We start from the raw sequence: 16712 nt of genomic DNA on the forward strand, positions 1-16712 counted from the left end.
TCCCATCCAAGTAAGTGACAACAAGTAAGCTTCTCCTCCCTCCCTTCCTGCTCTCTCTCCCCCCTCTCTGCATATTAAGTGTTATATTACAGCAGCCTGTGACAGTTTATTGCCCTCCTAGATGTTATGATGTGGGTTCACACTGGCAAGCTGCAGTTTAGCTGCAGTGCTGGTGTTCTGGCATGTTACCCTCCAGTCCCATAGACTTCTATTAGGTTGTACATTTTTGCTGCATGTCCTGAAAGTGCACAAAAAGTCCTGCATGCCGCATCTGTGGTGCAATTCCAAAAAATGCAGCAAAAACGCACAATTTCTAATTAGAAGTCTGAGGGACTGGGGCTATGGAAAACCGCCACAGTGGCGGCCTGTCCATTAAGGGCACACGGGCACTGCCCCCTCCATTATGCCACCCCCATATGTAAAATGGATAGATTCATGCCTGACCGGCCACTAAGATGGGGTAAGTGTCGGTCAGACAGCGAGTGGGTGGAGGGTGTGTCACAGTGGCTGCATTTGATGGGACAAAGTGGCTGCATTTGATGGGACAAAGTGACTGCATTTGATGGGGCACAGTGGCTGCATTTGATGGGACAAAGTGGATGCGTTTGATGGGGCACAGTGGCTGCATTTGACGGGACAAAGTGGCTGCATTTGATGGGGCACAGTGGCTGCATTTGATGGGACAAAGTGGCTGCATTTGATGGGGCACAGTGGCTGCATTTGATGGGACAAAGTGGCTGCATTTGATGGGACAAAGTGGCTGCATTTGATGGGGCACAGTGGCTGCATTTGATGGGACAAAGTGGCTGCATTTGATGGGACAAAGTGACTGCATTTGATGGGGCACAGTGGCTGCATTTGATGGGACAAAGTGGCTGCATTTGATGGGGCACAGTGGCTGCATTTGATGGGGCACAGTGGCTGCATTTGATGGGGCACAGTGGCTGCATTTAATGGGGCACAGTGGCTGCATTTGATGGGGCACAGTGGCTGCATATAATGGGGCACAGTGGCTGCATTTGCTGTTTTTGTTCAGTTTGATTGCTTCCCCCCAAAAAAATGTTGAGCACCAGTGTGAGCCAAAAGGCTTGCACTCACAGATACTCCACTGAAAAGTTATCAATTCTCATGTCACTTTTCAGAGGCATTTGACAGACAGTAAGGAGGTGATGCCTAATTTCCTCCCTGCCTGTTTTAACCTCAGCCAGTCCCTCCAGATATTTCACTTTGTACTCCACCTTATTTTCATTACTCTTTATAGGTATTAGATGTTCTCTCACCTTATTCTTTGCACATCTAATACCTAATGAGAGTTCTGGAAATAAGGTGGAGTTCAAAGTGAATTTCTAAACCTAAGTTGAGAACCCCTTTCAGGAGATTTGAGGATATTATTAAACTCGGAGACTGGTGGACTTAGGCCATCATAAATAGATTGAAAATCTCCCAGTTCAGCAGAAATTTCAATCTATCAATGTGCAGACTGGTTATACAGACTCCGATCTATCAACTGACTTCAGTACAACAATGGGAAATGTCAACGGATTTCTCTCTGTTCCAGCAATGTGGAGTGATTTCTCTCTGTGCCACAAATGTGGAGCAGTCTCTCTCTCTGTGCGGGCATTCCATCATTAACCCCCGCCGCGTGCCCCCCCCCCCCCCCCCGGGCTGCTCAGTCTAAAATGCCCGGGCCTATTTTTTGTCCCAGTCCGGGCCTGTATATATATATATAATAATCCATGTCTATCACACATGAAACAGAATTCTGAAAAATATTTTCTAGAATTCTCCTTGTAGCTGCCTTCCTTTTAATTTGTCAAGAACGCTTATGTCAAAGAGGCATCCCCAGCAATGTCCTGTGCTAGAAATGTTGTGTTTGAGTCTTACAAAGGCTTGACTAGAACCTTCAGGGCCCTGGTACAAGAAACCATGAAGAACCACCTTGAGCCCCAGGGCTAGCGCCCTTCCTTTCAAAGGCCCTTCCCTCCAAGCCAGGTGGCGGAACACTAGAGCCCTGGTGGTAAGTGTGACCTTTGTGACCCTGGTACCCATGGCATCATTTTTTTTTTTTTTACAATTTGTTTAGGAGCCATTTGGGATGCTTTGTTGAAATATCAGGGGTCTAAACATAGGTGTGTGCAGCCTATTGCATTAGGGTGTGCACCCCAAAGCTCCAACACATATGCATTTGACATACTTACCGGCCTCTTCCCCACTCTCCATCCTAAAACAATGGGAGGAAGAGCAACGAAGTACATGGGGGACCCAGGCACCAGGAACAGGGAAGGGAGGGGTGCCATATATTAGTATCGATCCTCTATATTTTTCTCCTGTGGCAGCTGTTGACAAAAGGGAGAGGAGGAGACGCCTACTTTCAGCTGCTACAGGAGGAAAATACAAATCGGTTCCACTAAATTCCACCCCGCCCCCTCTCCTGTCCATGTTCTGAGTGTCGGCAAGGAAGGATTGTGGTTTACCTGTCACCTGCCCACCATTGACAGGTTTTCAACCTCAGGATTAGGGTGTGCCCAGGCACATCTGGCACACCCCCTGCACACGCCTATGGGTCTAAACAGACCTCTGATGTTTCACCTTTAAGACAGAGAAAGAGATTGAGACTATAGCCCTCAATCTCCATGTCTGCAGCCTTGGCTGTGTTGATGCGGTTTTGTTGGTGGCAGAGTTGCTTCTCTCTCCATACAGGTGAATGCACCTGAAGACCCAACTGTAAGCAGCTAAAAAATGTTCCCTTGCTTTGGGGCTGCACCTGCACTACAAGGGTTAATTGCTTGTTTAGGTAGAGGATCAAAAAAAGATTTACTTACCGATCCTCTGCTCCTTCCTGCAGCTAGACTAATCCCCCTCAGCCGGTTCTCCCCCACGCTCCAGCAGTCCAGGGTTGACCAAAACAGGGTTTATAACCCTGTGTTGGACATGTTGATGCCAAGGGACAGTTCACCATTGTCTGGGGGGGATGAAGGATTAGGTAAATAAAAGTAAAACGATGTGTCTAAATAGTTGAATTGCTCATACAGTTGAATTTATGTGTGTATGGTAATCAGATAATTGGTGATGATTGGTCACTACAGGGGTTATTGCACTTTGGACTTATTACAAGAGCTCTTTGTATTGTCTGACATAAACATCTTCTGTATTGGGCTCATTCATTAAGGAGAGAGCAGTGGGCATGCAATAATTCATAGTCACCAATGAGAACTTGTATTTAACATTTGGTTCAGGTGCTGTACTGAATTTTTTACATCGTTGTTGCTTTGTGAATAGGTTTTAAAAATGTTTACAAGGTCCGTTCTAGTTCATTTTAATCAATGCCGCCCTTAGGGATCAATAATGTGTTGCACTAAAAGCTTTTTATTCAATGTATAATAATGCAGCTGGACATCCTCTTTCCTCGTCCATTTCCACTAGTACCAGATTAATGTATAGATGGCTGGAGCCTTTGATTTATGCCGGTTCTAGAAGTGAAGCTTTTTTTTTTTTTTTTTCCTGTCAGGCACATGAAAGAAATCACAGAATTACAAGTACAGCAGAGGAGAGAGATAGAATCTCTTTACGTCAGGCTGGGCAAGCCTCTTCCTCCTAATGTGGGATTCCTACATGCAGCGCCACCAAGTGGCCGTCGACGCAGGGTCAGCAAGAATAAACTGAAAAGTGGAAAGTTACTTAATCCTTTGGTTCAGCAGCTGAAAAACGGGGCAAGTAGGTTGATGCATTTTGTTTTTCACTATGTATACCTAACATGCATTGCTATTATAAAGGAAGACTCTGCCTTTTTAACATATAATTCCACTTTCGAGTATCCAAATGCTGAAATGTTTTCAGGAACACAATTGCTTTTACGTGTCCATTTCCTTTCGTACTTTTCGCTTCCCCCACTTGTCCATTTTTTGCCCATCAAAAGGGTGAATTTGTATTTTATCTTTTTATTCAAAGGGGTTGTAAAGGTTCGTTTTTTATTTTCTAAATAGGTTCCTTTAAGCTAGTGTATTGTTGGTTCACTTACCTTTTCCTTCGATTTCCCTTCTAAATGTTTTTTTTCTTTGTTTTCTTTGTCTGAATTTCTCAATTCCTGTTCCTCCTCAGTAAGCTGTTTAGTAAGCTGTTCTGGCCGACTAAACAGCGCTCAGATGATGGTGTGAAGCTTTCTGAGGAGAAACAGGAAGTGAGAAATTCAGACAAAGAAAATAAACATTTAGGCCCAGATTCACAAAGGACTTACGACGGCGTATCTCCACGTACGCCGTCGTAAGTCCGAATGTGCGCCGTCGTATCTTTGCGACTGATTCATAGAATCAGATACGCCTCACTGTTGCCAAGATACGAGCGGCGTAAGTCTCCTACGCCGTCGTATCTTGGGGTGCATATTTACTCTGGCCGCTACCGTATATTTCCACGTCGAATATGCAAATGAGCTAGATACGCTGATTCACGAACGTACTTGCGCCCGGCGTATTAAAATACGCGGTGTACGTAAGGCGTACGACCGGCGTAACTTTACCCCTCATAAAGCAGGGGTAAGTCACGTTAAGGTATGGACGTCGGAAACTTCGGAGCAGTGTCGTACTTTACGTCGTTTGCGTAAGTCGTCCGTGAATGGGGATGGGCGTAGGTTACGTTCACGTCAACTAAACATTGAGCCAGCGTAACTTAGGGAGAGATTCAACGTGATACTGAGCATGCGCGCGCATGCGCCGTTTGTTAGGCTCGTCATTTACGTGGGGTCACGATTCATTTCCATACAACACGCCCCCTACCAGCCTACTTTGAATTACGCGGGCTTACGCCAGCCCATTTACGCTACGCCGCCGCAACTTACCGAGCAACTGCTTTGTGAATACTGCACTTGCCTGTCTAAGTTGCGGCGGCGGCGCGTAAATAGGATACGCTATGCCCGCACAACGATACGCCCAGATACGTGAATCTGGCCCCTAGAAGGGAAATGGAAGGAAAAGGTAAGTGAACCAACAATGCACTAGCTTAAAGGAACCTATTTAGAAGATAAAAAACAAACCTTTACAACCCCTTTAAAGGGAGTTCTTTTTTTATTTTATTTTTTTGCACCACCGCTCTTTTTGGAGTATACATTGTGTTCATGACTCGCTCACCTTCTTTCTCGCAACTAATATAGCACTACCTTGTTGCGTGTTCCAACACTCCGTGAAGCGATGCATTGCAGAGTTCTTTTCTAAACAAATGCTTTTACTATCCTTGCTAACTCCAGACCTATTTAGATTTCGACGTCATAACCTATTATTAATTGTGTCTCAGTTTATGACTGCTAATATGCATATAAGCTTATCTTCCAAACCAGATAGCCAGAGCAATTTTTGTTTGCCCATTCTGCTTTGAAATCTTTTCAGGACATCATGAGTTGGGCTCTGTTTTAAATTGATCTACATGTGCATGACTGTTAGAGGCAATGGTGACCTACAAGGAGTAAGTGCTGACAGAAAGAGATACTTTTTTTTTTTTTAAATACAGTGGGGTTATGTTATGCTACTATTTGAGCGCTTAATGCTGAAATGACTTCCCTCTGCACTACAAGGGATAAATGCTCAATTTTATCTAGGAAGAACATAAAATGCAACTATTCTTCCTTGCTCTCACAGGCTTTGTCCCAACTTCACAACCAGTGTATTTTCCTTGCTCTATCAGTTATAGGCACACAAATATAATTTAAAAACAATAGTTTTAAAAAGTCCACAGTATAAAAACTGTATCACTCAAATGCTATAAAACAGCGCTGTTTGTTGAGTAAATGTGGCCAACTCCACACTGAAAGTCTTTTTAGGAAGTGATGTTAACTAAGTGCTTCAGAGTAATGTCAATAGATGGGTGTAGAAATCAATGTAATGTGCACCTTCCACCGATCACTCCATTTCCACCACGTGATGCAAACTCCCCTGAGGCCCCGTACACACGTCCGAGGAACTCGACGGGCAAAACTCATCGTTTTGCTCGTCGAGTTCTGTGTGAAGCGGCCGAGGATCTCGGCGAGCCAACTTTCCTCATTGAACATAGAGGAAATAGAGAACATGTTCTCTATTTGGCTCGACGAGGAACTCTTCGGCTTCCTCGGCCGAAAGTGTACCCACGCTGGGTTTCTCGGCAGAATTCAGCTCCGATCGAGTTTCTGGCTGAATTCTGCCAAGAAACTCGGTCGTGTGTACGGGGCCTTAGGGTGTGAAACTCACCAGAGCTAAGAACAAAAACAGCCTCTAAGAATAGTACTCCTCTGATCCAACACTTATAGACACCATCATTCCAGGAGAACAAGGGATGTTTAAGGCTCCAATAAAGATCCTGCCATCCTGTAGGTGCTCTTCTCTCTTCACCTCACCTGGCTCGGCACCTGGCAATCGGCACAGGAAGACACCAACATCATTGCATACAATGCAGGACCAGCTATTCTGTATTGTAAGTGGGGAAACTGCTTCCAACCTAGGGCACCAGATAGAGAAGAAGAGTGCCAGCTGCTGGGAAAGCGAGGGATTAGGTGAGTATACTTGCCCCCTAAACAAAATGGAATCCCACTGCAAAGGTTGTTTTTATCCCTGGGGTTCAGCATTAACAAAATTCCTGTTTTTGAAAATTCGAACTACCTGGCTTTAATATTGAGCCAACATTCTCTAAATAGTCACTGACCTGGAGCAGGTAAACAGACCAAGAATTGTAACTTCACTGGCTGCATACTCGTTGCAGGTCACGGACCCACTAAGATTTTTTTTACAAACAGCCAGGCAACTAGTATTTTGAGAAGATGATTAGCAGAACAGGCTTTGATTCTTCAGACAGGTGTGCTTTTTAGTAACTTTAGAGAAAATAATGGGTTGGAAAGTCCATCTGCCCATTGAGTGTTTTCCATTCAGAAGTTGGGAGTGTGGCTGTCCTCCAGCTCATAATTACTGTATTTATTGGCGTATAACACTCACTTTTTTTACCCTGAAAAATAGATGGTAAACTGTGCCTGCGTGTTATACGCAGGGGGCTGTGGAAAGATTTTTTCCTGAAACTTCCCTCTTAAAGTTAGGGTGCGTGTTATACGCCGATAAATACGGTACATTATTAGAAAAAATTAAATCAAGTATTCAGATAAGGAGTTTGACCTCCTTCTGACTTTGCTAGCAGCATGCTTTCTCTGGATGAGAAAACCATAAGAGCAAATTCAATGTTGATCTAATTTATTTCTTGTGTGAGTCATCTACTGCCATGCTGCCTTTGCCTTGTCATAATGCCAAGTAAGAGCATAAAGGAAAAATACATTGTTTCCTTGTTCATAGTTTTCCTTCCTAAATCAAGATAATTATTACTGGCCATTTGCAGGTATATTATCTCCCTTTACCATTTCTAATGTGGTCCATCACAATGTCAGACCATATAAAAAGTCCCATTAGGATGCACCGATACCATGTTCTTAAGACAAAGTACAAGCCACAGCTTCTGTTGTCTGGATGTCACGTCTCGAATTGCCACACCTGCGTGGCATCCTGCATCTCCCTCCATAAAGGCGGCGGTTAGACTGGGTTTGCATATGTGCGGACTGGTTTTGACAGTGGGAGTTCAGCCCCCTCCGGTGCGACTTTGTTTAGCAGTTCAGATGTGAATTGTCAAAGTTTATAACCATAGAAATCACATGAACTGTGCTCCAAAATTGTATCGGACTCTTTTTAAAAACGTGCTGCGGCTGGCCTGCACGTATGTGAACTCCATTGAAAAGGTTGACCTATCGTTCAAATTGGATGCTGTTCAAAATGCATCCAATTTGCATATATGTGAACCAGGTGAAGGTATTGATTTTAGTATTGCAGCATTTTTCATGAGTATAAATATTATTATAATCGTGTTTTATACTGCATTTTTCTATAATCTTATATTTGAGGCTCAATTCACAAAGCTAGCATACCATTGTTAAAGGTCACAAATTTTTCTAAAAGCGAGTTATTTTTGAATGCGACTATATACAAATGACAGTCGGACCACTTGGCCTTCAGGAGAAAGATTAAAACCCATCTCTTCTGAAGGTCAAGGGGTTCCTTATCCATGAAATGGATACAGCGCCCAGAGGCGATTCAGTTTGCATGTGTTGCGCTTTACAAGTCTCTCTCTCTCTCTCTCTCTCTCTCTCTCTCTCTCTCTCAGTCACATAGCTTAAAAATAAAGATTGTTGTCCTGTGTTAAAAAAAAAATTCAAATAACAATTTTTATTTCTGAATGCTCAGTAAAAACAAAATTGCAGTACAAATATATAAAAAGGTATACAAATATCGGTACGCACTCGTGCCTGTCCAAAGTATGCCCAGCGCAGGAGAGGGGAGAGACATACACCCCCAGTCTCCAGTGCCGTGCCCTCCACTAAAAGTGGAGTCATATCAAAGAAGTTATGTGGCACAGAACAGTACAACATTGGCATCACAGTAAACTGTACACTCAAAACATCCAAAAGTAAATGAGAATCAGAGGGAAAGTGGGGGGGAAGAAAAGGGGGCAGACTAGATAGGGTAGAATAGCATGGTACCTCGATGGCTGTGCCATCAGCTCACGGCGGGTCCTCCCGAGAGTGCCACCTCTCCCAGACAACGTCGTGGTCATCTAATTTGTCCCGGATCCTGGCCATCATTTTTTCCATGAGCTCTACATCCTTGACCCTGGCATAAAGGGCCTCCTGGGATGGGGGAAATGCTTTCTTCCAGTGGAGGGCTATCAAGCACCTCGCTGCTTTAAGCAAGTTTTTTTTATTTCACTTTTTCCGTTTTCTTTTCTTTTAAAGAATAAAAAACAGTTAAATTAAAAATTTTGAGGTTTTGAACAGGCAAAATTGGATGAATAAAAAATCTAAGATATAAAGTAAAGCTACTTTAATACTGAGGTGCTTTACAGGCACTATAGCGCTAAAAATAGCACCTGTAAAGCGCCTCTCCTGTAACTCCAGTGTGAAAGCCAGAGTGCTTTCACATTGGAGCGGTGCGCTGGCAGGACGCTAAAAAAAAAAGTCCTGCAAGCAGCATATTCGAGGCGCTTTGGGAGTATATACACCGCTCCCATAGCGTCCCAGCCCATTGAAATCGATGGGAAGCGTTGACGCTTTTAACTTTATATACATTTTTACAGAAGACCGTAGTGTATTTAAAGAGACTCTCCACTGTTAACCTGCCTGTTGAGTTCTCTGTGGTGTCATTAGGGAATACCTGGTGCTTCAGGGTATGTTGGAGCATGTGATTCACCCATGTATACATGGTCACGTGAGGAAGCAATTTTCAAGTCTTGCCACAGATTCTCACTTGAATTTAGGTCTGGACTTTGACCGGGCCATTCTAACGCATGAGTATGCTTTGATCTAAACCACACTTTTCAGATATTTATTTGTAAAAAAATTGAAAAACATTTATCATTTTCCTTCCACTTCACATTTATGTTCCACTTCCTTTTGGTTTATCACATAAAATCTCAATAAAATTCATTTACGTTTTTTGTTGTAATATTACAAAATGTGGAACATTTCAAAGGGTATGAAGGCACTGTAAAGGAAAGTAAGGGGGAAAAATTCAAACCTTCCATAAGTCAGCCTTTACATTTGCAATAATAAGACTGAACTCCAGGCAAACTGCTAATGACATAGATGAAATGCATATATGGGAGCAGTTTTTCCCTGCCAAAAGATTTACATTTTTCTGTCCAACCGCTTCTGAGATTTACACAGCTCAAATTTTTCACTGCTGCAGGTTGCGAACACTGCTCTCCCTACCACTAGCATGCGACTGGACAGTGCACAGAAAGCAGCATAGTGATGAGCTCAAATGTCAATCTGCTCTCGCCTCCTATCAGTGTTCTCCTTGTACAGCAGCACAGCTCACTGGCTCCTCGTATTGCTTCTGCCTCCTCCAGTCTAAGCTCTGCTAGAGGCTGAAAGCATGTTGTATTCAGCTGCTTGCATGCATTTATTGATGTATTAATGTGCACAATTGCATTAATTTGATGTTTATTTTTGGAGTTTGCAAAAAATTGTGGTCATTGGACTTTAATGGAGGCACTGTGGTGGTGTCGGTTCATATCTTTCTTGCTCTATATTCTTGGAGTTAACTTTTAGACTGACCAGTTCTCTTTTAATGATGAAGTCACAGTTTACATTTTATATACACAAAGTTGTTATATGTATAATTAATGTTCTTTCATATTGATGTTGCAGATCATGTTCTCTCTATATATCTGATCTTCTGTTGCAGGCAATATAACTGCAGACTGCAATGGATTACCTGCCAAGGATCCACTTAAATCTCACCTCGATTTAAAGGGCAACGTTTCTGGCTCCGCCCTAACAGCGTCCCCGGGTCGTAATGTCCAGACGCAGCAGCCTTGCTCAGTGAAGGTCACGGTGTCGTCTGATAATATCTGTTCTGGTGTAGTCCGGGATGGTGGTGATGTGCATGGCAACGGTGGACAAGGTGATCTATCACTGCAGGGTTTTCTTCCTGAGCTAGTCTCGCTGTCAGTGCAGTATCTCAGGATGAAATGTAGCAGGCTGCATAATAAGGCAACAAGGGGCTGTGTTGCCTTCTGACTGCACGTGGCTTTGCTGCTGTACAGCAGGGTTTCTGCATCTCAATAGAAGCCAGACACTGTGAAAATAATTCATTTATCTTCATCTTCTCTATACTGAAATCTATTCAGGTACATTACGGGGCAGTATGGGGTGAGCTGCACTTGCCAATATCCGCTTGCTAGCGTTGAAACATAAATTACGTAATTCCCTAATCTGATGCAGCATTTCATTTAGTAAGGCAGGCTAGTGACGCACTCTTACGCACAGTGTGTAAACTGGGAATTATCAGGCTTATTGGCCTGGTTTTCCTTGTATATTTGTGTTCTTTAAAAATGCATTTCCTTTTCCTGTAAGGAGCGAAGATAGAGGACAGCTTAGCTGTTTCAGCACCACAGTGCAAAATTTATTGCGAGATAAATGCACAAGAGAATTCCCTTTATCAAATGCCCAAAAACCAATACAGTGTTCTCTTGCAAAAACTGATAGGGTTGTTGGGAGAGACAAGATTTCTGAAACAAATTAAATTTTTTCACAGCATATAAGGTTTGCCAGTTTTAATATTACAGAAAACCTTTTACTGGGAGATGTATGGAGGCTGTCTTCCCATTCTACAAATGCTAGATGCCTTGCTGTCAAACCGAGCCTCTTGCTTCCCCTAAAATTCTTACCCAGAAAAATTAAAACCATAAATGTGACTTTTTCCCTGGTTTTCTGGTTTGCATACTTGTTCAGATTAATTGCTCAGGAATTGTTGAAACACAAGTGTTGCAGTTGCCATTGCAGCCTGAAGTTGGCAGAGTGCATCTGTTTAACATGGTTATTGTCAGATACAATTACAGTACATAAAAAAAAAAAAAAAATTAACTTTCTGCATATTTTGAAGCCTTATAATAAAAGGCAGCGTTTAATTTAAATAGCAAATAAAAGTCTTATATGGTAAAAAAAAAAGTATAAAAATGTAGGTATACAAATTGGTCATAGGGGGTTATTTACGAAAGGCAAATCCACTTTGCACTACAAGTGCAAACTGCTCTAGAAATGGCACTGACAGTGCACTTGGAAGTGCAGTAGCTGTAAATATGAGGGGTAGATCTATAATGAGGGGAAGCTCTGCTGATTTTATCATCCGATCCTGTGCAAGCTAAAATGCTGTTTTTTTATTTTCCTTGCATGTCCCCCTCGGATCTACAGCGACTGCACTTTTTCAAGTGCACTTTCAGTGCAAAGGGGATTTGCCTTTAGTAATTAACCACCATGGTGTCATATCTGAGGTATTCTGGCACTGCAGTAGTTTGCCAGGCATCTAGACATCAATTACCTATGGTTACAGACAGGTTAAACCTAACACATCAAACCTATCCTAATACTTAACCTGACCACTATGGGGGTTATTTACAAAGGGCAAATCCACTTTGCACTACAAGTGCAAAGTGCCTTTAAATTGCAATGAAAGTGCACTCGGAAGTGCAGTCTCTGTAGATCCGAGGGAGACATGCAAGGAAAATAAAAACAGCATTTTAGCTTCCACGTAATTGGATAATAAAATCAGCAGAGCTTCCCCTCATTTCAGATCTACCCCTCAGATTTACAGCGAGTGCAATTTCAAGTGCACTTTGCACTTGTAGTTTGCACTTGTAGTGCAAATAATAATAATAATAATAATGTTTACACTTATATAGCGCCAATTACAGTGATGCCGCTGTGTCTAAGCGCTGACAATGGTTGTCATTATTACCCAACTCAATGGTACTCATTTTACCGACCTCGGAAGGATGAGTGGACCCTGCCGGGATCGAACCTGCAACCCTTGGGACACAGGCAATCACAGACTGCTGCAAAGGAGCATTAGCCCCCTGCGCTATCTTACCAGCAAAGTGAATTTGGCTTTCGTAAATATCCCCCTTTGTTTGCAGAGATATTACTTTTGTGACAAGCATTTTTGCTTCAGTCTTTCCCTGAGTTTTACAAACATTTCTTGCACAAATACTCCATGTTTGTGCAAATAGTATTTTTTTTTCAGAAAAAAAAAGTCTTGTCCCCAAACAAACCTAGACCATATAATTGCCCTAAATTGTGGTGCGGACATACAATTCAGAGAAATCAGTGTTGATAAGGCAAAACATTTTGCACTGAATACAAATTTTAATTTGTCCAAGTATAGCGTCTTCTATCTTCATTCCTTACATGGTGTATGTTTGAAATCCTGCAGCGCCTATTCTAGCGTCTTAGGGGTGTTTTGCTTTCAGACGAAATAATTTAGCATCTGATTATATTTTACACCACTCTTATTTTTATAATAGAGGTGCCAGAGCTTGGCTTCTACTTCTTCTGAGCTGGTCTGCATATCAGCTCCACACAAAGGCATACTTGTTATTCAAAGTTGGGCAGCATTTCCTCTTTCTGACACTTTCAATTATGAAGCCTACATTAAGGCCCCATTCACACTTGCAAATAGGGCTGTTGGCTATAACATTTGGGATACCCAAAAATTTATCTATGCATGTATGGCCAGAATAAGTGTGCGCAGCCTATTGTATTAGGGTGTGCACCCCAAAGCATAAACCCTGTTTTGAGACAGAGAAATGGACTGAGCACAGTAGCCTCAGCTGCACTGGACAGTGAATGAATGAAAAGTGCTCTGTGCTGATCAGCTTCCTGTTCATTCAAAAACTGAAGCATATGAAATCAGTTATGTATTAACACAGTAATCATTCATTGTGTTTATGCAGAAAAGGAAGGAGCTGGTAAATGATGCATTTACTGGCCCCTTTCCCGCTTTCCATCCTGAAATGGGGGGAACATGGAGTCTGCAAGTGGAATCTGCTTCACATATGGAGATTAGAGAAGTGTCCAGCATTACTTGAGATTTTTCTGTTTTCCTTGTCAAAATATTTTATTGATTGGATCAACAAGTAATTTCAAGCAGTTTTAATAAATAATACAGCAGTAAGCATACCATGTTTAACATAAATGGTAGAAATGTAAGGTCCACTAAGTAGCTACGGTTAGGTAGGTTATTTGACCATTACAGAAAAGAAAAGTAAATTGGTTAATATAACTAAGAATAATTAACTACGATTGAATAATACTGCCATATAGAGTATTAGCTTGGACCAGATCTGTTAAAATAATACTTCATTACTGTTCAGTAAAAGAATAAAAAAGACCCGAAGAGAAAAAATATATATTTAAGCAGAAAAGAGAAAAAAAATATATTTAAGCAGAAAAGAACACACAGAAAAAGGGAGAAAAAAGAAAAGGAAGAATACAATAGTGAGGAGAATAGATAAGAGAATAGAGAAGAAAGTGCAGGAGTCCACTGGATTAGCTCAGATCGTAGGCTTCTTGTCTGAGGGTGTAAAAAGCATCAGAGGCATTCACAACAGAAAGTAGGGTAGCACCAAGGCTTCTGAAAATTTGGGATTGCAAATTGCTTTTATCTGAGTAGGGTTGTAAGCTACCATGGCATGTGAGAGATTTTTCTGTTTTTACCTCAGTTTCTGTCTTGGGTTTCAAGGATAAATAGAGAAGTGACAAACGGATTAATCTTTCCCCATTCTAACCAAAACTTAAAAATGCATTTACACAAAAATGCAAAGGTAAAGTTGCTGTTTGCTACCTTCTGGTAACATCACCAGAAATTGATATAATACACTTTGGCAAAACACTTCGCCCCTTACTGTTAACTGCATGGTTCTCATATTGGGCCTCATGTATTGAAAGCATCTGAAAGTGGATCATCTGCTGCATGGGGAGGTACCCATTGTCTGTTTTCGAGTGACGGTGACAAAAATCTGGTTGCTTTGGGTAATGAAAGCCCTTAACGTAAATTTTGCATTTGGCCATTGGGACTGATGTGCAAGAACTGGAGCAAAGAAAAGTGAAGCCACAGAAGGCACTGATAATGGAAAAAAAAGAATGAACTGGACAACAGCTCTGTTTCTCTTTGCCCTTTTTTCATAAATCAGGCCCAATGGATTCATAGCTGTGTGCTGGGCATTCCTTTGGTTAGAATTCACCTTGTTAAGTGGTTCATATCCCAGAAGGAAGGGTTATTATCTATTTAATCCTCATCCCTTGTCTTTTGTAGGCCTTCTGTTTTCTTGACTTTCTAGAATGTCTGCTAGGCAGCCAGTGGAATCACTTGGCTGCTTTGATGATTTAGGGCAAGCCATCAGAGGTAATGATTAGTTCATCAGTCTATTTCTCTGTTTTCTTCCTTCTATATTCATCTACAGGCTGGACGGTTTACCATCAAACGTCTGAGAGAGTGACCTATAAGTCTAGTAGCAAACCTCGTACCCGATTCCTCAGTGGACCTGTGTCTTTATCCATCTGTTTGTATCTGTTCTTTTGTATTTACTACGCCTCATCTCTCCTTCATCCTCGACATCTTTTTCTTTAACTGAATTCACTCATTTAGCCATCTTTTCTTTTGACAGTTCATCATATTTCTACATATGGTACCCAAACCTTTTGCTAAAATAGTGTCTCAAAATGCTCATGTTAGAAACCCAAGACTATCTGACTGAACCATTTGAAATCAGAGGTATCATTGGCCAGGTACCTGAGGTCTATGGCTACCTTAAAGGAAATCTGTGTTGGGATAAATACACGTGCTGCAATTGCTGAGCTCTACTTCTGGAAATGGCTGTCTATCTTGGTGACCCTCTTGCTTTAATATGCTAAGTCATTGACCTAAAATAAATATGCAGATAACTTCCGCCATTCCTGTTTAGTATTATTGTTTTGGGTAAACTACTCAAAGTATTGAAGCTAGTGGGTCAATTTAATAGCCAGACAACTAGCATTTTTCAGAAGAAAATGTCAGCAGTAGCCTTCCTCGTATTTACTTTTGACTGCTTAATGATTTTAAAGAGTCAGTCTACGGAATAATATTTTAGATTGTGTAGATGCCAGTAAATGTAATCATCCATGGAATTCTTATATCTCTATTGGACACAAGTGGAAATTTTTCAGCAGGTGAGTTCCTGCGTCATCCTGCATACTGTGGCCTTTGACGGTTCTCACTTTTTGTAGTTTCAGTTCCTTTTAAGTCATGCAGATTGCAGCAGGAGTGTTGCTACTGTGTGGTGGTAGGCAGTAGCAGCAGGAAATGCATATGGAGGATCTTTAAACTTGGGGGCCCAAAAAGAAATAAGAAGCAAATAGATGATTCGGCCTATTAAAGCCCATCCATAGCTGAAACTTTACAGAGTGGATTTTGTGTGGACTGACCCTTTAATATCTATGAACAGATTCAAAACACTTACTTTAGAATTAAAAATAAATTATTGGGTGCCATAGGTTGCGTATCATTTTTTTCAGTGAAACTTTTTGTTTTCCATCTGTGATTTACAGATACTGCTTTGTATTTTATTTCCCATGTATCATTTGAATGCTTTTGTGTGCTTAGCTTTTGGCAGCTTTGAGCAGCAAAAGCATGTGTGCAAGAGCCTGCAGTCTGAGCAGCCAGGCACGAACCTGTAAGCCCCAATGTTCTAAGGTGTTAGTATTTTTCTTTCTATTGGCATTTGTTTAAATCGGGGATCTTCAAACTACGGCCCTCCAGCTGTTGCAGAACTACAAGTCCCATGAGGCATTGTAAAACTCTGACATTTACAGACATGACTAGGCATGATGGGAATTGTAGTTCCTGAACAACTGGAGGGCCATAGTTTGAGGACCCCTGGTTTAAATGATCTAGTTTTGTAAGATCTAGTTTCACCATTCATTTGGTTGTGATGGATATAAGCAATGGGAGAAACGGGGACCATCAAACTTTTTTATATGCAAGTAGTCTTAAATACGAAGGACCATGTAGGCAACAGAAGGTTAACCTAGTTATTGTATCTAATGCTGTCTCTTTCCTTACTATGTGGAACATATATTTGGGTTTCCACCTATGGGCCCTGTTTCTAGTTTTGCTAGTGGATCGAAAAGGAATATTTAAGACTGAAGTGTGGAATGGGGTTCTGGGCAACTCTAAAGAGCAGATATAGTTGTATTCGTGAATAAGGTTTTACTTGCACCATTGACAAATTTTAAAAATTAATTTCTTATTGGGTTAAATAGAATTACTTTAATTTAGGTACAGTTGTTTTTTTGCATTATATCATATCTGTCAGACAGATTTTTGTAGAACCATAAAGATGAGAAA

The 16712-nt window shown here is 41.6% G+C and overlaps 1 protein-coding gene across 7 annotated transcripts in view; it reads left to right on the forward strand.

The window, feature by feature from the left end:
* The window catches only part of WNK2 (WNK lysine deficient protein kinase 2), a 312062-nt gene that overhangs the window by 260393 nt on the left and 34957 nt on the right, over positions 1 to 16712 (forward strand). For 4 of the 7 annotated variants that reach the window (XM_040359295.1, XM_040359296.1, XM_040359298.1 and 1 more), the window contains 3 exons: positions 3509 to 3714; positions 10236 to 10454; positions 14791 to 14889. In XM_040359295.1, the coding sequence (XP_040215229.1) occupies positions 3509 to 3714; positions 10236 to 10454; positions 14791 to 14889 (524 nt within the window). The remainder of the gene's footprint in view (positions 1 to 3508; positions 3715 to 10235; positions 10455 to 14790; positions 14890 to 16712) is intronic. The other 3 variants (XM_040359293.1, XM_040359294.1, XM_040359297.1) reach the window with 2 other exon arrangements.

Source organism: Rana temporaria, chromosome 7, assembly GCF_905171775.1.
Source record: "Rana temporaria chromosome 7, aRanTem1.1, whole genome shotgun sequence".
Classification (NCBI taxonomy): Eukaryota; Metazoa; Chordata; class Amphibia; order Anura; family Ranidae; genus Rana; species Rana temporaria.